The following is a 25,591-nucleotide window of genomic DNA, read 5'->3' on the forward strand; positions in this document are numbered from 1 at the left end:
TGCCAAAACCAGAGGCAGAAATGGGTGTTCTGTCCTGATTTTTTTCACATGAGAAACTGAGTTAAAGGAGGAAAATGCTTCCAAGAAAGCCACGTCCAACACTGATTTATACCTAGGTCCGAACAAGCCTTTAAGGGCGTGCCAGCTTGGCAGCCTCAAATTCATTAAAAGCCAGTGGGTTTTGGTGTCTCCACCAAAAACCTTTTAAAGGGCTTTCAAGGAGCGGGAATGTGGCGGCCAAAGATGGACCCGGGCACTTTTGAGATCCAACTCTGTGTCTACAGGTTTTGAAAGTCTCTGTTGTTGCCAGACCAGATGCCTGAATAACCTCTGGACCCTTGGTCCCCACACCCAGGGGCCTCAAAAGCAGACCTGTCATCCCTAAAACACTCAGAGTTCCAGAAGCTTCTGCAATGTGCCCACGCAGGCAGAGGAAGACCACAAGTGCCTCTAATCGTGATGAGCTTGAGCTGTGTTTCCAAACCCCTGCCATTCTTAGCCCATTCAGACTCTTGCTTTACAATTTTCAACACACCCCCACCAAAATAAAATAAAATAAAATCACAATTTCTTCCTGCAGATTTTGTCTGGAAACCAGCCAGGGGCTGAACCCAGGCTCCGTGCACCGAGTGCTCCCTGAGCCTGCTGCAGCCCAGCACCTTTGCTTTCTTCACCATTTAAGGATGAGGAAAGCAGCTGCTTGGGGCCTGGCAAATTACCTGCGAGTGATTTGTTTTTGCTGTGAGTGCCTGTGCCCTCACCACACAAACAAGCTCCTGAAGAAAGGAGGGTACAGACAGAGGAGGGAAGGAAAAAAAAAAAAAAAGCCAACAGGTTGATCTGGATTACATCAACGGTTACACCCTCCTCCGTTTAATGAACATAGGAGAACAGGTGCTTGTAATTCATTAGCCAACCCACAAGCAGAGGAGACAGGAATTAAGCCGACCAAACTCCTCAGCGTGCCACTACTCTCCTTCCCTTTGAGGCAGCAGCAGCAGCAGCGAGAAAACTTCATCTCTTTTTTTTTTTTTCTCCCCCTTTCCCTCCCCTCGAGCTGCAGAGCCACAAGCTGAGCATGACTAACCCCTGCAAAGCCTTCACCAGTGGCTCCCTCTCCTCCTGGGAGGTGTCAGGGAAGATGAGCAGAGGAAAAGCAGCCGGCCCGTCCCCGGATCGCCTGGGCCGCTGCAGTCCCAGCGGGTTTGCCAGCAACGGCTACAGCTCTCTCAGCCTCCATGGAGATGCTGGTTATGGATGCTCCCCCTACCCCTCCTTCTCCATCAACGAGAGACTCCTGGCCCCCGTGCACCTCGATATCGACTCGGACTTCCAAGCCATGCGGCAGCAGGAGAAAGAGGACATCAAGTTGCTCAACAACCAGTTCGTGACCCTAATTGAGAAGGTAAGGTGAGCTACCATGGTGCAGCACGGGGAAAAGGATGGTGGTGGGGAAGCAGGCACTAACCAGTCGCTCGGGAGACTTATCAAGGCCTTCAGCTAACCATTGCCAGGCTCTGAAAATTAAGCTAATTGCCTAATCGGTTATTCCTTCAGCGCTATCTGCTTTAACAAGGGCCTAGCATCACCTCTTGGGGAAGCCGGGCTGCCTCCGTGGTCAGCAGCATCGGGCAGCCCGTGCATCTCCTTCGCTTGCCTGTCACCCCACGGGTCCCTGGGAGGGCAGGCAGCTCTGTCCTCGGGGACACAGCCCTGCCCGAGCAGGCACGGCAGGGCCACAGGCACGGTGCCGGTGACAGCAGGCCTTGGATCCCGTAGTGGACAAACAGCCATGGGCGGTGACGCCGATTAAGGCGGCAGCTCAAATTCTTCTCCAACTGCCAAAGAGAGCTGGAGATTCACCTTCAGAGCAACGTGGTGGGCAGGGGACAACCCCCACCCACCTCCCTCCGCTGTGGTTTTTATTGCGAGGGGTTGCATGCTTAGCCAAGAAAGTGTCGCTTTCATCTCTTAAGATCCATGAGAAGGCAGAAGGTTTTCTCAAAGGAAAACAACTCATCTAGCTGGGGCAGGTTTCTGCAAAGCCCTGGTGCTCTGTAAACAGATGGTAATCTCCTAGGAGGATTGCTTCACTGCAGTCTACAATACAGGCACTCAATGCCAAGCTACTATGGCTTGGGATTATTATTTTTTTTTTTTTAAACTCTACCTCTAAGAGGACCTGAATTTGCACTGGAGAGGAAGGAGAAGGGCGGGGGAACCTACCGTAGCATCTATCCAAACTGAATAGCTGTGAACCAACCACACCTACCTGTGCAAACAGGCCTGTGGTGGTAGCAGGGGGCTGACCCTGGATGGAGGGGCTTGGCAGCCTTCACCTCCGTGCTTTTCCAAACATGCATCCTCGGCAATGTGGATTTGGAGAACCCCTGGTTTGGAAATCACCCAGGTGGGTCGTGTCGCACATGCTACAGGACTGGTCCTTTGACTATCTGGACCCAGAGGTCAAGGTTTGTGTGGATGTTAGCCCTGCTCGGAAACCAGAGCTCAGCAGAAAGGATGGCGGAGATGGAAAAAGACCACGCTGCGACAGTACGTACGTGAGCCAGGCCACAAGCACTAGCCTGTTCCGTGCAAAGAGGGATGGAAGGAGTGGGAGAGCCTCCAGGTTTCCTGACAGAACCAAGCGGGCAGCCTGCTGATAAGCGTGCACTACAGGGCGCGATGGACAGAAGATACAAACACCCCACCTTAGCTGGGTGGCTTGCAGTGCTAGCAGCTCCTGCGTTTAGCTTTGAAGGCTGCAGCTTCAAGTGGCAAACTTCAGCCATCTGCCTCAGGCCCACATTCCAGAGGAAATAATGACACCTCCTTGTCAAAGAGAACTTGGGGTTTTTTTAATCAGGAATTCGGATGGTCTCAGGCCTGAGCAGCTAATTCCTCAGATGAATGACCACATTAACTTCAGGAGTTTGCTGTTGATGGCTTTCCAGCAGGCTGTTCCAGATCTGCTAGTATCTATTTTCCATCCAGGTGGGAGAAGGGGAAAAGCCAAGTCATGGAGCCCCTGTTGGAAGCCCTACCTTTAGCCTGCACAGCACAGAGGTAGAGGCCTCTGAGAACTAAGCTTTCGTTGTTTCTGTGTTCAGGCATGATTTTCCAAGAAATGAGGCCAGATCTGGGTGATTCTTCTGCTGCAAAGCTCACATTAAAAGGCTCTGCAAGGAAGAATTTCTGCTAAGATGGACACAGCATAAAAAGCCAGGATGTAAGCAGTTCAGCCCAGCGGACAGGTACGGTTTGGGAACAGGAAAGAAGAGTGTCAAGGATGGAGAAAAAGAGCAGCTGAAGATTAGGAGCAAGGTCAGGACCTGAGATTTGATTGAGTGTCAAAGATGAACGTAGAACAACAGCTAATGCATTCGATCGTTTAGCGCCCCAGCAGCAAACGGGGAAGCTGCCTTAAACGAGAGGCTGTTTGCTACAGCCCAACCTGCAGGCTGACCCCAGCCCCGCAGAGGGATGCTCTGTCACAGCCCCCGAGATGTCTCAGACCGAGAGTACAAGTGGCCCAGCTAGTTCCTGACGGCCCTGGAGGCCACCTACTTGTGCCACTTGCAATGCCCCTTCCTGGCTCTGTGGCAGCAGCATCCTCTTGGTTCCCAGCCTGACGTCTGCACACACACAGCATGCTGTGCTGGTTTTGTACCAGGACAAAGCAGCCAGTCAGCAGACTGGACGACTGATGGGATGTCTACAGCCACAGGTTAAGGTATCAGGAAGAAAGGATGAGGCCTCTGACCTGTAATATCCAAACATTCTCATCCCTTCTGCTGGGAACTGACTGTGAGCAGCCGAGTGCTTTTGATTTGCTCGGCTCCTCTCTGCTCCTGCTTCTCTCTCTGTCCAGACAAAGAAGTGTTTTGGGAAAGATTCCGTCTCTCACCACGTGCATCTGTGCAGCGGTCAGCAGCTGGAACTCTGCCTCTTCATTGCACTGATGCTGCTTCAGGCCACAGAAAGTTAATGTCAAAGCTGATGGTCAAGGCCAGATACCATCTGCACCCCGCACGGTGACGGTGTCAGCACTGAATCATCCCCGCAACAGAGGGGAGGACACTGGTGGAGGCAACTCGCACATCACCAGCCAAAACGTGGCTGAAGGAGTTTGGTTTTGTTCACAGAGCAGTAGGAGAGAGAGGTAGCAATTAGATAATTAATTGAAGTTAACCAAGAGCTTTGAAGATGAAAACTGTCAAATACTGAGCGTTACTGTTAAGATTGTGAATATTAGGAAAGAAGAGACCCAGATTCATCAAGCAGTGGGTGGATGAAATGTGGTGTATCCTCTCCAAGCAGACAGGCGCATGCACACACAGACCTCACGTGGAGTCTGTAATTATTTTGCTTATTCTCTCGAGTTCCCATAGGCCTCGTCTCTGTTGCTTTGCAATACAAACTAGGGCTCTGATTCATTACTCCAACTTCACCATATAATCTAACAGATTTGACAGCAGTTATCTTTGTGCCACTCCGAGGCAGTAAATCTGCCTTTCTCTCGCTCTGGACATCCATGTGTGACCTGTGGTGGATTTTCAGCCTTTGCTTCGGTAGGTCCACAGGCGAAGGGGACTAGCATCAAACAGTCCTTATCTTTCAGTGACTTAATAAAAGATGCCAGTTTGATGTGAACATGTTCAATCAAGAAATAAATCAGTAGGTAATGTGCAAAACCTCTAAAAGCCCCTATAACCCTCCATCCTCAGGCCTAATTTTCAGGGGATTTCTCACTTTTCCCTGGAAATCTCTGCTGATTCCAGCAGCTTCTCACTACTCTCAAGGTCTCCAGTTCAGTATCTCCTGCCCTGCCAGGAGCCATCAGCTTTGATTTTGGCCAATGTCATGAATGTCTCCAAAACTTCTCCTGCAGGTCCAGTGCCTGGAGCAGCAGAACAAGATCCTGACAACAAGGTGGAACTTCCTGAAGGATCAAGACAACTCCCACTCAGAGTCTGACATCAAGGCCATCTACGACCAGTACATGAGCAAAATGAATCAAGAGATGAAGGCACTCAACTACGAGCAGGAAAATCTTGAGGCAGAGCTAACAAGGGTCCTGAACACCATGGATAACTTCCGAAGCAAGTAGGTGCCCAGCCTAGCTGGCGGTTACAAGGGGGGATGTGTTTCAAAGGTACCTGTTCAGCTGTGGGCACAAAGAGGAATGTGGGCTTGATTTAACAAGGATAGACTGGTATTCCCAGGAAAAAATTCCTAGTTTGGTGTGCAAAGAACTGTGTATTGGAGAAGTCAGCACCTTAGCCTCTTCTAACTAGAGATGAAAGCAAACCCATAAAAAGCAAAATACCAAAGAGCTCTCGGCATCTGACAAATGCCTCAGGCTCTGAGGAACAGTGTTATCGGGAATGACAGCCACAAACACAGAAATGTTTATTCTCCACACTATTATCACAAACTAGAACTTTCTTGCCAAACTGTTTTATGGATCGAGGCTGCTTACTATTAACAAACATCCCCCTTCTTTCCCCCTTCACCCCACAACATTTAATACAAAACTCTGCTTTGACCAAAAAGTCAGACTTTTACCCAGAAAAGCTCTTGACAGAAAATACTGAGGGAGCTGAAAGTTTAAGGGAAGACCAGCTGCCATGTGCTTATCGATGCTTTTGCCAAGAGCTTTGAGATCTTTAGATAAAAGCATCTGAGATGTGCCATGGCTCATTCAAGAAGACAATGCTTTTCTTATTATCACTGTCATTTGCATACCACAGGTGAATCCACAATTAGATGCTTTCCCTTACACTTACACCCATCTGCCTGCACAAGATCGCTGGAGTCTTCCATGCTGATTTTGTAGCAAAGAGCCGCCACGTATGGGCACTCTCAAATAAAAACCATGATGCTAAGGGACTACTGCCCTTTCGCTGGCACTGACAGACATCACGGCAGTAATAGCCCAAACCTGTTCCTGACGTACAAAGTGATGCACAAATAATAACAGTGCCCCCTCTAGAGAGTTTAGCCCCAGGGTCTTACAGCTCTTTGCAGACTTTGATTAAACTAGCTACCCGATGTGCCTGCCAGTTAGGGGAAGGACTGATACCTCCACTTTACAGATACGCTAACGGAGACACAGCAATTAAATGCCTGTCTTAAGCTCACAGAGCAAGCTGGTGGCGGAGCAGGAATAGGAACTAGGAGTTTGGTTCTCGACCTTCTCTGTGAAACCATCATACTCAGCATCCTTCCAGAAGTGACACGCTGATACCCAGGTGCCTAGAAATACCTGAATTCTCCACAGTGGGTGTCTGTCTTCTCTTCATTGGGATGTTGGTTTCACTGTAAGCCCGGGGCTCTCTGACGCTTGCTTTGCTGACAGGTAGAACCCTGAGCTTGGATCAAAGCCACAATATGGACTGTGCCATTTACTCCCGGCCTTAAAAAGGTTAAGACCTGCCTTCCCTCTCTGGAGCACTTGGTCTTCCTTGCACTTCCCTGAGGAAGTAACTGTTCCGCAGCCCTGCAGTTATAAATGATACTTCTCGGGTTATTCCCTGACAGTCAGGAAAACCCAGCTAGGAAATGGCTGGGCTGGTGGAGAAACGTCAGATCAGTCACCCCTGTCTGCTCTCACGGTTTGTACTCATACTTGTACTCAGTAATTGCCTCGTTAATTGCCTATGCCTGGCACTTACTTATTTTTCAGCCTGATTTCTTAAGGTGCTGACACACACAGGCTGGCTGTGCGTTTCCCCCTACCTTTTGATTTTCTTGGACAGTTACTACCTAGCTGGATAAGACATGATAGGGATGCTACATCCCTCAAAATTAAATAAAGAGAATGACTAGAGGAACAGGACCTGTGCCACACCCAGCACAGAGAAGACAAGGATGTGCATGTGTGCTGTATTAGACAGCAGAGAATCCACAATAGCTACCAGCTTATGGCCACCTCAACTATCATTCCTGAGAAGGGTTCCCACTTTGTGGAACTACAGGGCCACGGCGAAAATACCGTTCAGAAATGACACGGCTCCTCAGAACACTTTTCCTTCACTTGCAGAGCCTTCCCCTTCCGCTTTCTCCCGTTTGTGAGCTGTAAGGCACAAGCCCTGCCAGGGGTGACCTGAGCCACAAACAGGCAAAACCCACCCTGCCACTGGGCGCTGTTAACACCCAACGCCAGCGCAGGTGGATTTCTGTGACTGTGACAATCCACTGCGCTGCTCCCAGCGGTTAGTGATTCATGGGGAGAGAACTGCTGCTTCTGCTGAGCCTTCTCCAGGCAGCAGTCCAACCCCGTCCTAACCCACGCTGGCTCTGTCGAGTCCTGCACGCCGCCTTCGAGAAAGCCGCCTCTGCCCAGTTGTTTTTCTAGAGCAAACGGTCTGTCTAGACCATGCAAATTTTGGAGGCTTCCAACTCCTCTGGAGGCTTATTTTCCCAAGGGAAAGTTTTTCTGGGGAGGAAAAGCTAATAAATTAACTGGTTATGTTCTCATCAAAGCTGGGGTGCTCCACATGGAACGCGCCATACCTGTGGTGACCACTCAAGCAGGCTACTGCCCAGCAATACATCACTTACGATGTGAAACGTGCCTGCCCGTGCTCCTCTGTAAGGCCTTAATCTGTTTATCTTCTCCATCCAGCAACTGCTTTCCAAAAACCACACGGGAGATTTTAGTTGGGACACTCGCACCCCCTCCCCAAATTAGTTGCCACTGACCAGCAATTCCAAACGCAGAGGGGAGTGGAGAGGGGACAGGGAAGCAGCCTGGAGACTGGCACAGCATCTCAAACCCTGCTTCTTTAGGAAGTCAAGCTAAAAATCAAATACCAAGCCACACCTGAGTAGGGACGACTGCCCAGAGGTGCACCATCTGCACAAAGCGTTTGCTTCAGCTCCCCACACGTGTGATTTCCACATGCAAAGAGCCATTTGAATAAGGCAGGGAATTTTTGCCTGTGCTGACCTACCCTGCGGTGGCACTGGGGATATACAGCAGGGAAATATGGGGCATGCAGCCCTCAGAGGATCCACTTCTGAGATCCAACGACTACGTTAGTCAAATCTGAAGACCAGACAGTTGACAACCCTCTACCTTCAACCTCTGCAGCTGGTTTTCAGCTGCTTTCTGCCCCATTTCCTTGCTCCACAAGAGGAAGACTGACTTAAAGTCATGCTACCAGGCTCAGATTCATCCCACCGCTCTATCTTCACCCTAAAATAGTCTTGAAGGCACATCCAGAGAGGAACACAGCCTGCCTGAGATTTGGTTCACCTCTGATTTTGCTTCACTGCCTATGGAAGGAGCCCAAGGCGACTAGACACCTGTCTCAGGTGTGTCTTAGGCGCATGAATCGAGATGGGATGGATTTACACCGTAATGCAAGACTGCTTAAGGATTATCTCTAAGGAGATAAATCCTGCAGTGTGTTTGTGGAATGCTCCATCCCCATATGAGTCATCTCCCGGCCGCCAGGTCCCTCCAGAGCTGAGCAGTGAGCATGTTTGGCTGGCTGGGCCTGCTCTCTTTCAGTCAGGAGTGCTGTTTGTTCAATATGCAGGATTATGTCAACGCTTGGCAATGCGTGAAGGTGCCTCGGCAGGCTGGGACAGACTGGGATTGGGCTGAGGTGCAATGAGGATGGAGGAAGAGTGGCAGGCTGTAATTAAGCGCAGTACATAGTTGCTGGCAGCATAGCTAACATTCCAGCTAAAGAGGAGAGAAACCAGACAGGTAAATCTCGTTAGCCATGCTACCTGACGTTATAAAAGCAGGCAAGGAGAGGGTGAGTTTTAACATCACGGGGGTATTCAAGAAGAACCTTAAAATTGCCTAACTGTAGAGCTGTGACTGTCAGGTCCCCTCCCTGCCCTCCCTATCCCCTCTGTCGAGGGAGCAACAGCTCCAGGGTCCAGGGAGCTGGTTTTGATATTTCAGGCCAGCTCCTGAGCAGGACTTAACCCCCTGCCCCACAGCGTGATCCCCTGTGCTGCACTGCCAACACCTTCTCTCTCTCTCTGCAGCGAGGCACAGCTCCTCTTTCTCCTAAAGGTTTGTACAACAGCAGGGAAGGCTCTTGAGAGTAACTGGAGTGACGATGGACCAAACCACCAAACAACAGAATATGGCTGTCATTCCCAATTTTACCATCATCATCACTCTGTTAGGAGATGCCATTTTATCTCATTCTCAAAGGTCTCAGCCTTCCCCATATCAACTGGGTGGCATCTGTAAGTAGCACTGAAAGGTTTAATTCAAAGCCTGGAAATGCTATGCACACATTAGGGTCGGAGGAGCATGAGGTATCATGGAAAGCAGGGAAGCCACGACCTCCCTGAGAGCACAACCTGCCCTGGTCTCAGCAGAAAAGCCAACATTTCCAAAGCGTGTCCAGCAGCACCACAGGAGATACCAAACACTCATCACATAACGCTCCTGCACAGCAAACGAACAAACTGCTGCTGGCCATACACCAGGCCCAAAAAAAGACCTCGTGGCTTCCTGGTCAGACACCTGCTTTTAGCAGCCTTAGGGCTAGCCACACGCTTGTCCCGAGAGCCAGCAAGGGTTGGCGCCTTCCCTAAGCTACCCTCCCGTATCTGCTGCTGGTCATCCAGAAATGCATTTGCCCCTGGACTGTGTCTTTGCTATCCTGGTCCTGCCTTATCAAACCTCTTTTTAAACACCTGCAGGGTTGGTTCCTCTGCTGGATATTTGGCCATTAGGACTCCACCCTGTCCTATCCGGGTTTTGTTACCTTCTGCTCTGTGGGCACTGTTTTCCACGAATTGCTTTGCCAGGTCCTGCATTACTTCGCAAATCGCGTTTAGGCTAAGTTATGACACCACACCGGTATTCTCGGAATTTTCACAAGCCAAAGTCTTCTCGCTGAGACGACTCTCGGGCTCTGGAAATTAAATGCTGAGGATACCTGAAAGAAAGAGAAGAGGAAGGCTTAGGGTGAAAATTTGGGAGTCTTTGGGCATGCGACTGGGTTTCACAGAATAACTCACCACACCCCACTTCTCCAAGCCTGCTCTCTCTTTCTGTAGCAAACGTGAGCTAACCTGAGGCTGCTCAGCCCTCAAATTAAATGAGAATTAAAGATACCTGCTCTCTACTCTGGGGCTCTTCAGCCTTAAAGTACTCGTGGTGTTAGTACAGAGCAGCTGCCATGTGGCAGCTTGTTGTCCTCTCACTTGTCCAGGATGCCCACACTTAAGACATATCTCTCCCTGCTGTCTGGCGCACATCAAGGAGGTGGGACATCACAGTAAAAGCAGACAGCTTTGATGCCAATGCTTTTTGGGGCCAGCAAGACAACCTTAAGCATCCCAGAGGCTCTCGCCATGTGTAGCTTCTAACTGGTTTTTTCACTCTCCTTAGATACGAGGATGAAATTCGCCTCTGTAGCGGCATGGAATACACCTTCACGGAGCTCAAAAAGGTCAGTGGCAAGAGCAGCTTTTCATCCGCACACCTCTACAGCCACCAGCTCTGTGTAGTCACAGAAGAACTTGGAGAGGCAAGATGGTCCAGGCTCAGCTAGCTCTGAACAGAGTCCTTGTACCACAGAGGTTTTGTGGGGTAATAAGGTCTTGAGGAGGACAGCAGAGCGGTGAACACAGTCACCATTTCAACAGAAAAAGTCCACATGGGCTGCCCGCGGTTCCAGAAAAGCCCCGTGGCTCTTGGTGGAAGCACCAGGGGGTCAGACCATGCCTGCACCCAACCACGCTGCAACTGCACTGGCCAGACCTGGCCTGGAGGGGTCTGCACCCAGGCCCCTCTGAGGCAACACCCCTCCTCGCTGGCATGTTTTCTCTCAGAATGATATCGTAGGTTGGGAAAGGCTGGAAATTGATAAATGTGTTTGCTTTTGTTCCCTGTCACATGGCCACGTCCTGTTTAAACATCCCACCCCAGGAGTAGGTGCATTTGAGTATCAACTGGAACGGGAGGCTTTGTGCACAGCCTTTACATTAAAAAAAATAAATAATCCAAGGTGCATGAATGCAGGGTATTATTAGACAGAGGAAACGTTCTCCGCAAATTATTATTATGGCTAATTGCATGTTTTCCCTGACACACTCATCGACCAGTAAGGGCAGTTCTGGTGACTTTTGTGGATGGCATCAGAGTTTTCAATAACCTGTGCTTTTTGTGGTGAACAAAAGATGAGTGGGTATGGACCTGCCCTACCTGTTTCCTTCTCCACCCTACCTCATTTGAGACTTCCACCAAAGATCTCACTCAAAAATTTTAAAAAGCAGAGGAAAAAGGTCTGCAAAGCAGCCACCCTACTTGCAGAGCAGGAGAGCAGTTTCATAAGTACCTGCCAATAAACAGCAAGCAGGGCACTTGCTGGGGGAGGAGGCGGCAGTGGGAAAGACTTCTGGCTACTAACTCAAAGCCAAACCATTGATTAATATGCTTTCCATCTCCTGTAGGATTTAGATGTGAGCTCCTTGCACAGAACTGAGCTGGAGGCAAAACTCAATGGGCTCCAAGAGCTGATGGAATTGAAAAAAACCGTCTATGAGCAGGTAAAAATTCAATTGGGAAAGTGGCCTGGGAACACACAAGCTACTATGCAAAAAGAGAAAAAAAAAAAAAGGGGGGGAAAAAAAACCCCCAACATTTCTGTGGCCTGTTCCACTACAGAGAGGGCATTCTTCCAGATTTACACCAAAATGAGAGCTTGTCCAGGGAAGTTGCATGGTGTTGCAGACAACTATTAAATGGCTTGAGGGTCTCATGAGATAATCCCCTTCCCTTCACTAAAGGAGTGCATTTTAAAGTTGACCAGGAGGGTCCTTTTGCCCCGCAGCTCCTGCAGGGAGGCTGCTCCAGCAGGTCCCCCCTCTAACAGCCAGGAATCCCCATCCAACACCGGAGCTGGCTCAGCACCTAACCCCCACCGCCCAGGCTCCCCAGGTCACAAGCGAGCGGAATATTGTCCGATTCAGGCTCAGAGGAAGGGCTCACAACGAACGGGGCCAAGCCACCGTGAGCCTGGGTGAGGTGCTGGATGCTCTTTAGCACAATCCAACATAACGCATCCCACCTCATGGGAAGCACGCACTCAGGTGTTATGTCACTGAGGGGGGCAAGGACGCAGAGGCTGCAGCCCTTCACACAAACCCAGAGGCTGCAGCGTGCCTGTAGCTACTCAAACCCAGTAAAGCCATTACAGCCACTTACTCAGAGCCTGTAAAATGTTACCAAGCAGGCTCAGCCGTGTTTTGGGAATACTAATGATTTGTCTAAATTCTACCAAAACAATTAAAGTGCTTGACAGAGGAATGTCAACATTCCTTGTGGGGAAACTGAGACACAGAGAGACAGAAGGACCTGCATAATATCAGAACTGCAAAGAACACATGCCCTGCCTGCAACTAACCATGAAACCTTACTTTCTCTAAAGTTCTAAGATTTAAGTTGCCTTGCACCAGGAATACAGGGGTAGATGGAAATCAGATCCTGCTGTCAGGATCTTCTTCTTGAGCTAATTTCCTCCAGGTTCCACACTGCTGTCCTGGCAGAAGGCTGCACAATTTTTTTCACCCATGCTTCATACAAAGAAATTACACTCCATCTCTTCCTCTCTCTCTGTGTCCTCTCAACAGCTTGTTTTCAGGTTAGTCATTTTCTCGCCTGTACCTGTTGATTTGACTGACATCAACATATAGGCACACATACCCAGTGTAAGGGCAAATGAGGAAAACTGCTTGACAGCTTTGCTCACAGCACGTTGGTGTGAATCAGAAGAAAATCCCAGCCTCAATCCTCATTAATGAGACACCAGGTTTTTTGGTTGGGTTTTTTTTTCCCCCCTCCCCTGGCAGAGGATGCTCAAGTATTTGCAATACACTTGCATCTTCTCATACAGCTATTAACCTGCTCAAAGATTAACAAAGAGGCTAAAGGATTATATACAGAGGGGGGGAAAAATACATTGATAATCCTGGTCTTTGGAAGAGCAGAGAGGTATTTTTCTGTTATTCATGAATCACTATGTCAGGGTACCCTTTGTTTCCCCAGTCAGGGGAAGGCAAGGCAAACAAGGTATACAAATGCTTCTCTAAATAGAGATCAGAGCCCTCAGCACAAAAGAGAAGAACAAAAACATCAAGATGAAAGGTAAGAGATGGGGAGAGATGGATGCTGCTCTCTAACACCGGTGTAAATCAGAAGCAACTGCAGAGATACTGATAAGGGTGACACCCCTGCAGGAACAGTCTGAGGCTGGGCAGGAGCTGCCAAGTGAATGTTTACACCATCTGCTCAATGTCAAGTCATGTCTTGCCTGGATACAAACCACCCAGGAGTGCAGTTTACAGGCATGGATTAAGGGTCCTTTTTAGGTTCACTGAGAGGAACAACTCCTCATCGTTTGGCTCCTTTTTCTAAAGCTGTGACCGAGTCAGCTATCAAGAGCAAATATCCCAGTCAGTGATACTGCAGCTTGTGTGTGCACGTTCCACCTTCCCCCGTGCTGGCTGAAGTTTGCCCAGCGTAGGAGAGCAGCTCTGGGGAGTGGGATAGGTCTGCCAGCGGTGGATGTGTTCAGAGAAGGGTCCTGTCTCTCTCCTCTCTAACTAGACACAAAGCAGACTACAACACCACAAGCGGCAGCCACAGCCTCTCCAGGTAGCGAAGCAGAGCTGGGCAAAGCCATCTTCCCAGCACCACCAGCCTGCAGAACGGTTCATGCTGCCCTGTCTCTTGCCCAAGACGCACATGCCCACCATCTGAATACTGGTAGAGACTGAAGCATGGTCACCAGTTCAATTAACTTGCTGTTGATGCAGTACAAATGCACTATTTTACCAGACTCTTTAACAGATTGTATCCAAAGGTCCCGAACCAACACCTTAGCCCGAGTCTGGATTTTCCAGAGAAAGTACCAGCTCCCAAACTTCAGAGACTGAAAACCTAGGAAGTTTCACCATCTCCATACTGCGTATGGAAGATGTTTTGCCTAGCTACCTGCCCAGGTCCAGCTCTCTCCCAGTTCATAGCTTTCTTGACTACTTGTATCTCAATCCTATTCTCTCTTTGCTCTTCAGGAACTCGAGGAGCTGCTGACAGAAATTAAGGACATTTCTGTTGTACTGGGAATTGACAATGCATGCAAACTTGATCTGAGCAGAATTGTGGAAGAAGTGAGGGCCCAGTATGAAGCCCTGGCTCTTCGGAGCTGGGAGGAGGCTGAAGCACTTACCAGGAGAAAGGTATTTGTCTCCTTATCTGATTGATACAGGGGAGAGGCAGGGAAAGAAGAGGGAGAGAGATCAGCCCAGAAACTACAGGAATCAGCAAGATGTGGAGGGACAGACTACAGCTGGGAACTGAGGGAGGAACAGGGTGCTAACCCAGATCAACTCCTCCTAACACAGGTGTGTAAATTAGTAGTTTCATCGCTCTAGGCTCTCCATACTGTCAGTGGAGAAAGGCAAGGCCATCTCCCTGTCCCTCCTAAGAGGCAAATGACCTTCCACTGGTGCCTCCTCCAAACAGGGCAAGAATGCGATTAAGCTCAAGAGACAGAGTGCTCTATACCTGGCACAGCTACAGCCAGACAAGGATATGAGAATGAGCCCTAAGTCCTTCCACACACCCATTATTTTTCCCGCTAGGCATTTCTCCTCAAGGGCAGTGGGAATCCTTGCAGAATCCTTTGCTGCAGCAGAGGAGGCGCACAGATAACCCAGTCTTCCATCTCTCCTGCAGCTGAATGAAGGAAGCACCCAGTCAGGCACCTACAGCAGTCACCTCCTTGACAGCCGACGGGAGATCGCAGACCTGAACATACAGATCCAGAAACTGAGGTCCTGCATTGTGTCCCAAAAGAGCCAGGTGCGTCCTGGGGTGGGCGACAAAACTCTGACACACAATCTGAAACTACAGCATGCCTAACACCTCCACCACCCTTTTCCCTTTGCAACACCAGTGCCTGTACTTAGAGGAGCATATCAAAGAAGCAGGAGAGCACGGTGAGATGGCCCTCAAGGATGCCAAAGCCAAACTGGTCAAGCTAGAAGAAGCCCTACAGAAGAGCAAGGAGGATATGGCTCACCTGGTGAAAGAGTATCAGGAGCTGATGAACATCAAGCTGGCACTTGATGTGGAGATTCTCACTTACAGGAAGCTGATGGAAGGGGAGGAGAGCAGGTAAGCTGGGCTTCCTTGTGGCTGAAGAGGGGAAGGGATGCACCCAAACACCTAGGAGAAAGCAGACATCCCGAGCTTTGAGTCTGGTATTGAAGGTTCGATCAAGGAAAGAATAAATCCCAGCAGTCCCCATACAGTTCAGCCCTGTTTCTCACTCTGAAGTTTTTCTTAGACTCCCCAGACTGGAGGGCTCCAGCACTTCTCTAGATGATGCTTTGCCCAGGTGCTGCCGAGTTAGCCTTTCACGATCCAGCTCTGCACTTGGCTCTGCCCACATAGGCCAGGCTCACATGGGCCAAACTCGAGTCCTCTGTACCTCCCCGGCATCGCAGAGGTTAATACATGTCCTCATGACTGTCCTTGTGTTCACAGCATGGAGCAACCAATACCCACAGTCATCAGCACCATCCGCTCCAGACCAAAGCACCGTAAGTGGTTTTATTCATACAGCTTGCTAGAGCAGAGTGTGAATGAAACGTTTCTAACCCCCCACCCTCACTCCCCTGCCCCACTCCTGCAGTTTCTGCCAGCACCTTGAGAAACTCCAAGCTGTTTGCCAGAGGAACACACAGCACCAACGGTGAGACGAAGCCAGACGGAGCCAGCACAAAGATACTGCCCTCTAGAAGCCACAGTGCCACCACAGTGCCACCTGAAGCAGATGCCTTCATCAGCAGCGCCCGGCCAAAGCTCAGTTCCTTGCCCACTGAAGAATGCTCCTAGGAGAAACGGAGCCTCACAGCATGAACGCCAGGCCTGTTGGCATCTGTAGCCAAATGAGGCCAAAGCACTTTCTCCTGAACTCAAGCCAACGTCTGGAGTGGACTCTGGTCCTTTGTTCCTCAGGCTGTCTCTTTTAGTTTGCCTTTACAACATCCCAGCTAACAGCAACATTATCAGTTACAAGCATAAACCAACCCAGTATTTTAGAGATTCTCCCATTTTTACATTAACCACACCAGCATCTTCCTCCCTAGGTCTGTTTCCCCAGAAGATCTGCATTCACAGCCTCTGACACCTACCTACAGGAAGCCTGGCAGGAGGGGAAGCATCGTTACACCAGCAGCCAGGCACCCCCGGCCCAGCCATTGTATCAGTATTACAAAATCATTCTCTCTGCTCTGTCCCTGCTCTGTGCAGGTCTGTGAGGTATCCACCGATGTGGCTTTCACAGGAAGGCAGCACCAAGCTTTCCAAACCCAGCTGGTGGGGAGATGCAGGTGAACAACCTGAGCCAGGTGGATTTGCATATCTGATGACAAACATGCTGGCTGTAATGGGGGATCCTTGGCCACCTCAGAGTATTTAACTGATTTCACTGCCTTTTGGGTGGCCCCTTGTTCCTCCCCATGCCGCCAAAGCTAAAACTCCTCAAAACTTCTATTTAAGCTATCTCTCTAACAGAGAGCATCTGTTGGTCTCCCCTAAAGGCCCTCCAGACTCCACACACATGGTGCTAGGTCCTACAAATGGCACGTTGGTTCCCATTTACAACAAGTAGGACTTGTCTTTGTATTTATTGAACTTACACAGCAGCTTTTACCTTACCTGGCTGACACTTCCAACGCACACCAGTCCCGTCACACCAAAGCTACTAGAGCCAACTCTGTAGATGCCATGTCGCCCTGCGAGCTAGGTGGGGGGAATGTTCTGGCCTCAACAGACATTTCCACAGCCCTCTTGCATAAACCAGCGTCGACAGTGCCCTGCAGTATTTCCTTTTACGAGGCCAGGCTCTGGCCTCAGCCGCTGCCATGCAGCCCCACTTGAGTTCCCAGATTTTGAGTTCACAGGAGGAGTTGTTAATAGTCTCTTGGCATATTTCCATTGAGTGCATCACAGTATTTGCGCACTTCTGTAGGATAGACTACTAACATAGTGTCTATGTAACCAGAACACTGGCTCTCTGGGGTTATGGCTGTTCTAATAAAGTACAGAGTGTCATACAGCACGCATTGGAGTGTTGGGTTTCTCTGAATTTCTTGCCACAGCCCACCTGAAACAGTAATTCCTTCCCCAGTCACCAGCACGTCTCAGCTGAGGGCTCCGGCTAAACTCTGGCAGCCAAATGCAGCTGAAATCGCTTCCCAGGTGATTTGTGTGGTCCATGTGCGCAGGGAGAAGTACATGGGGCTGGAAGGGCAGACAGAGCCAGCAGCCAAGGCTCTGGGGAGCTCGCTGCTCCTCTGCCACCAGGCTCCCACGTGGCTTTGAACCACAGAGCAGCTCAAGCATGTTTCAGGAGGTGAAGGGTCACCGCACAGGCCAGCACAGGCCCACCACTGTACGCACCTCCACAAAGCCTCCCCTTGCACCTCTGCAAAGGGGAACTTCTGCACACGTGGGGCCCAAACCCACCCTGGGGAAATGCACTTCCATGCAGCCCCTCATCTCAGAGGTGCCCTTCCCGAGCACAGGGGTGTTCCTGGGGCTCCGTGCTCAAAACCACCCACCTCCAAGGGACTTATCTGGGAGATCCAACATGGACAAGGCCCCTAGAGGTGCTACGAGACCTGAGATGGGGAGCATCTCTGCTCTGCTGTTTTGCCCATCTGAAAGAAACACCGCGCTTTCAGGGTTAGCTCAAAGGGTACAGAGACAGAGGATGGGGGATGGGAGGACAGTCCAGACCAGCAGAAAGAGTCCCCACCTGTTAAACCTGGTTGCCCAAAGTGGCAGGGATGGGAAAGGGGGAAGCTAAGAGTGAGCTCCCAGTTGTACAAGCTACTCCCAGCTTCAGAAGTAGGCAGCACTGTAGTGCAGAGCTTCCCCTGGAGGCAGGAGCCAGCAGAACCCTTCCAGCTGGAGGAACAATGCTGGGTTTGTGCAAGGCTGAAGGGACACCAGAGGTGTGTGAGGCCCAGGAGATGAATGATTGCTCTGAACAGCCTGGCATCCTTGTAAGGCAGGGTGGGGCTGAGGCGGCGGGGGGGAAGGAAGGAGGAACACAGAGCTAGTGTTGCCCAGAATGAAAGCTGAATGGAAAGGGAGGCTTTGGGAGACCTGAACATTCAACCTGGGGGAGCGGAAGGAGAAGGTGGTCAGAGACATGTGCTCACAGGCCAGGCCAGAAAGGGCAGGGGTTCAACAGCAGCCCAGTCCTGCAAGAAGAGAGTTTCCAGCTGTTCCCTCCCTGCCATATGGGGGTTTTGGGGTTTTTTTTTGCTGCTTCTGAGCCTTCACCACTCAAAGAACTGGGAAAGATCCCCGAGGCCAGAGCAAGGGAAGCTGGACTCCTGGGTTCATCTGCTGCTCCAGGACCCAGGAGAGAAGGACCCAACTCGCTGTTTCACTGTCTCAGTCACTTCACTGCTCCGTGCCTCTGTTTCCCCACTGACAACTGGAGAGTGTACGTCAAGCCACATCATACCAGGGCAAGGATTTTACGCAGCAGAATAATTCCTGCACTGCACTGATGGGAGCCGAGCTATGCCAGAGATAGTCACACTGCTTTGGGACACTCGTACCTGCCCATGCACCTATCCTTCCCCCTCCACCATACTACCCCTTAAGCACTGACTTCATCTGAAGGACCAGTCCTTCCTCAGCAATAATTTCTGCAGCTGTTCTCACACCAGACACACAGACAGCTCTAAACCCAGCTGTTTAACCCACTGGGGAGTTCTGTATGTTTTTTCTTTGTCCAGTGAAGGGAATCACACCCCTTGCCCCCTTCAGAAACACCAGGCAGTACCATCAACTGAGGATCTCTGATCCCCCTTAGGTTGCTGGGGGACAGTCCTACAAGGGCAAGGATGCTGAGCCAGCACAGTAATCAACACAGTGGCCAGATTTAGTTGCTGCTAAGGAGACTGGCAGAATAAAGGCAAGCCCATCTGCGTTATCTGGCAAGCTACATCTCTGCAATCCAAAGCACAGCCACCTCCAGGTAAAGCTGTATCAATTTCAACTGCAAGAGGCTTCCCAAAGATGATCTCAAACCCTGTCTGGAGCCAAAGATTGGAGCATCTGCCCAAGCATGGGGAAAGGAGACATCAGATGTCCAGGACATGGCCCAGTTGCGAGACAAAGCCCAGGGGCAAAACGCAGGGACTGATAAATCCGCGCACTGAAAGCAGGGGGCAGAGCCGATTTTGGTGGGGCAGACTGGCAGGGAAGATCACCAGGGAAATATTCACATCTGCACAACAGCAACTGGGCTGGAGTCCAGAAGACAAGCCAGAGCAGACAAGAGGGAAGCAGCAGAGCTCCTCTGCTGTCTTCCAAGCAGGGAGAGCCTGAGCCCCAGACCACATCTAAGGGTAGCGCGTACCCGGGCAGCGCTCCCGGGGTGGGGAGCGCCCAAGTGTGAGCTCCAGGCTCCCTCTCCTGGGCAGGTGACTCCACTGCAAACGCCTCCAGAGGAAGCGCAGAGGCCTCCACAAGCCCTGGATTCCATAAGCTGCCACATCCCAAACAACCCCCTCCCCCCTTCCAGCACGCCCAGCCTCCCAGGGAGCAGGGAAACAGCTCCCACACAACAAGAGGACACCATGGTCAGGATCACTCCTTGGATGCTTTATGAGACTACGAAGGGAGTAAGGCACAAAGCTTCGCCCAATCTAAAGCAGTTCCTCACCCACCAAGAACCCACGTCCTGGTGGAAACCATGCCTGTAACCCAGCCTGGCTGGCCCAGATTCATTTCACCGCGCACAGATGGAGATCTCGTTCCTTCATAGCCCACACACACTTTGAATCAGTCTGGGGATCTGCTTGAGGAAGGTGAATTAGTTCCCAACAGAGCTACCAAGAACGAGAAACACCTCCCTCAATCAGATCCCATCAGCCCAGGGAACAGACCTGTTACGTTCCCCTCCTTAGTGTCTGGCTTTTGTGAGCAACACCGAGAGCTCTGGCTGGGGAGCGTACTGCCAGCCCCACGCTGAAAAAGGCCAAGGACCCTTTCTGGCCTGCAGACACACACCCCTTTTTTGTCCCCTTTGGGCTAAATCCTGTAAGAACACACTAAAAATAACTATATAGAGAGACAAACCATGTTTCCCTTTGGAAGCTCAGCTTTCAGCCCATCTGCTCCCCCTGAAATAGCCATCCAGCTGCATGTGGAAGGATTTCTGGTTCTTCTCCCACCTCTCCTTTCCCTCCGGATGTAGGGATGCTCTTTTGCGCAGACCCAGAGAGCACCCACCAGGCTCATACCAAAACAAGTCACAGAGCTGGTCTTGAAGCAGACACCCATCTTCTAGTCCCCCCCTGGGGCGCTGAGCAGCCAGGCTCACAGAGACAAGGAAATTTAGACAAGGGAAATATGGCTCATGCTCTGTACCCAAGCTGGGGGGGAATACCTCCACATGTTCCATGTTGTAAAATGTGTAGGAAGAGAGATGGAAATGTGTTCCTGGGATGGAGAAAGGCTGGCCTAGAGCGTTAAGAGACTTTCCACTACACCTAGTCCCACTGAGTGCAACTGCATTCTTCCAGAAACACCCTCAAGCTCACTCCACTTTCCAGCCCCGTTTAACCTGCCAGTCCCACCTCACCCACAGCTGCTCCCCCTGGTTCTAGCTCAGGTCTGAAGTGAAGCCAAGAGACAGGGCACAAGACAGGAGGAGAAAGATGGATCCTCCCGGCTCATCCCCCAGGCCTGATACCTGGGACAGGCATTTCCAGGGACTGAAGCAGTTCACCCCAAGAAATCGGGCGCTGGGAAAAGGAACTCCCAAGTCTTGGGCAAAGACAAGAGCTTTATTTCCTTTCCCTGTGCGGTCTTGGAGAAAACTGTGCCTCAGTTTCTCCTATTCATTTTTGCCTGCAGCCTAAGATGGGATCACATTGAGAGGGGGGTATAATTTAGTTTTCCTAACCAAATACTCCAGCCCAGGCCAGAGAGCAGGCAGTTCAGCAAGCAGGAAGGAGGCTCAACCAGGCAGGCAGTGATCTGTGCCGTCCCTACTGCCTCCCCGAGCTTGAAGAGATCTCCAGCCCCACCAAAGGGCACCCTTGCGGGCCCACCCGTCACTTCCCTGGCTCTTGGGGGACACAAAACCAGCCGCACTCGCTGTGGGGAAACAGCCTTTTTGCAAGCCCCAGAAATCAGCCACGTGGGCTACAAAGCCAAGGCAGAAATCATCTCCAGGGCACCTGGAGAAGGGAGGGGAGGACAGGGAAGGGCGGAGGAAAACATGCCCAACCCCATCAGCTCATCCACACCTCCCCACATGTCCCTCCTCGGCGCTGGCTTTTTTGACCGTATAAGGCCCGATTTTTCTCCCCGTGGCCCATCTGGGGAGGAATGGGAACACCTGAGCCTTGCCCGCTCTGCCAGGCCCTGCCCTGCCCACAGCCTCCCTCCTTGGCCAGGTGTGCCCAGCAGGGGAGGGGAGGCCACCTCCACCCACCCACCCCACACCTGGCACAGAGCAGGGGAGAAATCCTGCCTGAATTCACCACAGCGGACAGCACCCCAGCCCAGGCTCTCCTCTCCCGCAGCGCTTCAGACTCCCCAGGGTGGGCAAGCTGAGTGCAGGTTTTCTGCTGCAAGGCTGGGTTGCCCCTTTCTTTCAACTATTTCCAGTTTTCCACCACCCCAGACATGTGAAACACCTCTTCTTCTGTCCTGCAGCCATCCCTGTTGCTTAGTTTTCATCTCCACCTGCGCCTGGCTGGCTCAGGGCAGCCCTGGGGTCTCTACCTCCCAGACAGTGCCTGGGAGACAGAAACCTGCTAAGGAAGCTTCACCTTTGAAATGTCCTCAGCCTGGCTTTGGTTCAGGGGAACTGGATCACGGAGGGACTCCATGCATCACCCCGTCGCAGCTGGGACTCCCAGCAGTACCAAAACCAGTGCGCAACAGGGCTGGCAGCCTTCTAGCCCAATGGCTCCTGGTACCACATCTCACTGCCCTCAGCCCAAGGTGAGAAGAGGAATGAAGGACAAGGCTGGCTCATCACTTGGTGGCCCCAGACTAGTAAAAAAAGAAAAACAAAAAGCCACACAAACCAAAAACAAACAAAAAAAAAAGAGAGACCGAAGCTGCTACCAGCTAGGAAGGACATAGGAGAGACCCCGAGCTGCCAGCCCCCAGCCCCACAGGCCTGTCCCCAGGCCTCACCGCCTGCCTCTGCAATACCTGTGCCAACTCTGCCATGACTCCGCATGCCAGCGCCCTGACCAAACGGGCCCAAGAATTTCAGAGAAACCAGCATTCCCTTGTTCTGCTGCCAAGATTCGGTACCCGCCTGCCAACAATCCTGGTTAGAGTGGGACAGATTCCAGGAGAGTTGTGTCAGCTCGCTGCCCTTGGGCTTACAGGGTGGGAGTGCCAACAGGTCCCACACCTCCGCCTCCAGGCACGCCAGGGACTCGCACACGCAGCGCAGTGAGGCAGCAGCAGCTGCTGCTTCAACACACTCCCCACCCAGCCCAAATTCCTGCATATCCACAAGGCCGTCACAGGCCTGGAGGAAGCCTCACCTGAAACAAAATGGCAATAAGGTTGGCCATTTGATGTTTGCCCATATTTAATCTTGCACAGCCCTCCAGGAGGACAGAGCCCTGGTGTGGGGGCAAAAAGGGTGGGGAGCAGCGTGCGTGGGAGGGCAATGTTCCTTTCCCTGGAAGGCATGAGTCAAACCAATATTTCCCAGCACCTCCTGACCCGGCCTCCCCTCTACACACACGCCATTTACGCTACAGAGCCACATCACCCGGTGGCACGGGGAGTCTCTGGGACCCCAGGGCAAGAAGCAAAGGGGCACGGGGAAGAGCAGCAGCTCTGCCCACAGGTGGGGACACGAACACTGCCCGGCAGGAGGGGTGCGAGGTTGTGGCCCACGCTAACCTCCATATCGGGTCTCGGCAGAGATGGGGACATTCCTTTGCAGCGTGAAAAGTTCATCAGAGCTTGGAAAAGCCAGCCTGTCCAGAGCACAGTTGCCATGCCAAGGATAGATGTGCATGAGCTGGTGTCCATTTTGCTGAGCAAACAAAGGAAATCAGAAAGAAGGTCAGGTCAAATCACTACCAGTGACCAGGACTGAGACTTCGCAGCTGAGAGCAGGGCCTGCCTGTGCCAGGTTTCACATGCTCCAAGCTCAGCATGGTGCAGAGACCATGTCCAACCTCACACCCATCATCTTTGCTCTGCACAGATGCCAGCTGAGCCCGAGACAACTTTCAGCTGTGGAGCTTGACAGCACATCATGGCAGGGACTGCAGACCTTCACTGGTGGCTTGACCTTGCTAGCAGGCACTGCGAGCACAGAAGACCTGCTCCCTTAAGCCTCCGTAGACTTTCGCAACCAGAGCTTGCAAGTGGGCTTTAGAGTTTGTTGTCTACTCGAGAGGTCTGAAGTCTCAGCTACTGCATCCTCTCTGCTTCGCTTTAAGCATGGCTACTTAAACCACACAGCCCTCAACATCCTCACCAGCAACAACCAAGTGCTCGTGGCGCGTTTGAGGAAGCAGAAGAAGCCCAACACATGGCAAATGTCCACCCTCAGGAAAGGGAGATGGTTCAGGCCCAGACCACCCAGCTGTGCCCCCTCCCAGCCCGACAGATCTCTCCAGTGCACAAATACGCCAGGCAGCCTCCAAACCTGATGCAGCACATCAAATCAAGACCCATGGAGGGGCCTGGGTGAGCTGAGGCAGTGCCCAGTGTGTAGGGCAGGGCAACAGAAAATATTTGAGATTGCAGGTTGGATGAGGTGAGTCACACAGGAGGATGGGCAGTCCAGCTGCTGGAGCTGCCGGCTCAACTCTCCACCCCTACCAGCACAGTACTCTGGGAAGCTGCTAACCGTGGGAACTGGGATATCGCAGCAGGCCAAGTGAGTACAAAAACATGGCTGTTGCTGAGAGGAGATTAAAACTGTCCATCTCTGCAAAGAAATGACTTAGCGAGAGGAGCAAAACTCCAGAGCTCAGCAGGTATCGGTGCTCGAGATTGGCTGCTCAGCCTGGCAGGATCCCCGTGGCAATCGGCCAGGTATTCATAACATAATGGGAACAGTGCTCACCCATTCCTGCTGGGGCCTGCGCGTGTTTGCAAGATTTTGTAGACACACCCTTCGATTCAAGGCTTTGGAAAAAAAAGCTCAGCACCTGGGGAGGAGGGGGAGAAAGAAGAGAAGGAACCACTTCAGAGCTGAGGAATCCCAGCTGTGACTCAGTGCGGGGCAGGCATGGGGGCCTCTGACGCAGGAAGCACGCGGGGCTGGGAACGCTGGGGAGAGGGTCAGGGCAGGCTGTCTGTAGCCCTGCAAGGGGCCCCTCCGCTAGAGTCACCCAGCATCCAGCCTCCTCATGCAAAGCGGGGCTGGTGCCATCACAGACCAACTTCTGCTCATGGAAATGGGCCTGGCTATTTTTTAGCATTAGCAAACCTGGCCTGCACACCTCCCAGCTCCCTAACATCCATGTGCCCAGCTTTACCCACGTCTGTGGCACTGAGATCAGCTCCAAGAGTCCCAACATCTCCTTTGTCTCCGACATTTCTCAGGCTGGTGACATCCTGGTGCAACACCAAGATCTTGCCTGGCTGACAGTCTCTGCCACCCAACAAACACTGGCCCTTTTGAGCTGCCCCACCAACACATGCACAGAGGAAAAAGTTCACGCTTTAAAAACGGAATATAAAACATCTGGAGCTTGGTTTCCAACTCTTCCACAGACTTATCATGTAGCCAAAGTAATTGTGTCAGCTCCTTTCCACAGGGTAAGTACAGCAGGACTGGAAGATACCACTATCAACAGAAGAATGCCGATTTGGAGCCTTTTGTTCAGTTTGCAGGGTTAGAAATACAAGACAAGGCATGAGATAACACCAATTCAGATCCATAGCTGCAGATCCACTCTAGATTTACACATGCCTATCCCACTGCCCTCAGCAAGGTGTAAATCCAGCATTCCCTCAGCATTTCACTGGATAGAAGCCTGTGTAACTTCACTGAAGTCAGTGATGCTGCATCAGTTTATCCCCCCCAGTACCAGCTCCCCCAGAGGGTGACACTGCCTCAAGTCCCAGCTCCTGAAATCAGGGCAACATGGAAGAAGAGTTGCTCTCCTAGTTCAGAGCAAAGCTCTAGCCTACCAACAAGAGGAAACACTCAAAACCCGAGGCCCCAAAAGACTTACAAACTAGACAAGAGTGAACAACTCCAAATGCCTTTATCTTTTAAAGCAGCGGACCACAAGGCACAAAAAAATTAATATATCCTGAAGTTTATTTCACCTTGGATTTGCCCAGGGGGAACCAGAAACTTAGCAGCATGCAACGTTTACCCCTCTTAAGAGCCAGACCCGAGCTAGCATCAGACAAGCCATTTGGTCCCGCAAACAGATTACTGTTCAGCCTCCACATCAGTGCTTTCTCCAGCCCAGTTTGGAGCACACCAAGGTGGTGCGGAGTCTCTGCATGGAACAGAAAGGCTCCATCCATACATGCCCTGCTGGCAGCTTCCCG

At 51.4% G+C, this 25,591-nt stretch overlaps 1 protein-coding gene across 1 annotated transcript; it reads left to right on the forward strand.

Moving 5' to 3' along the window:
- The first annotated feature begins 824 nt into the window (after window positions 1-824).
- Window positions 825-17,117, forward strand: LOC101911562 (keratin, type II cytoskeletal 80). The gene is made up of 9 exons (XM_005233096.3): window positions 825-1,405; window positions 4,892-5,106; window positions 10,376-10,436; window positions 11,440-11,535; window positions 14,062-14,226; window positions 14,726-14,851; window positions 14,946-15,166; window positions 15,539-15,594; window positions 15,687-17,117. Exons 1-9 carry the CDS (start codon window positions 1,079-1,081, stop codon window positions 15,887-15,889), a joined length of 1,470 nt encoding a protein of 489 aa, XP_005233153.1. The 5' UTR covers window positions 825-1,078; the 3' UTR covers window positions 15,890-17,117.
- Window positions 17,118-25,591: the final 8,474 nt, after the last annotated feature.

This window comes from Falco peregrinus, chromosome 19 (genome assembly GCF_023634155.1).
Source record: "Falco peregrinus isolate bFalPer1 chromosome 19, bFalPer1.pri, whole genome shotgun sequence".
Classification (NCBI taxonomy): domain Eukaryota; kingdom Metazoa; phylum Chordata; class Aves; order Falconiformes; family Falconidae; genus Falco; species Falco peregrinus.

Excerpts from the sequence above, each read along its gene's own strand:
- LOC101911562 (XM_005233096.3), top strand. The coding sequence starts at position 1,079 with ATGACTAACCCCTGCAAAGCCTTCACCAGTGGCTCCCTCTCCTCCTGG. Across the intron at positions 10,437-11,439 it reads CCTTCACGGAGCTCAAAAAG|GATTTAGATGTGAGCTCCTT; the intron begins GTCAGTGGCAAG and ends CATCTCCTGTAG. Across the intron at positions 14,852-14,945 it reads TTGTGTCCCAAAAGAGCCAG|TGCCTGTACTTAGAGGAGCA; the intron begins GTGCGTCCTGGG and ends TTGCAACACCAG.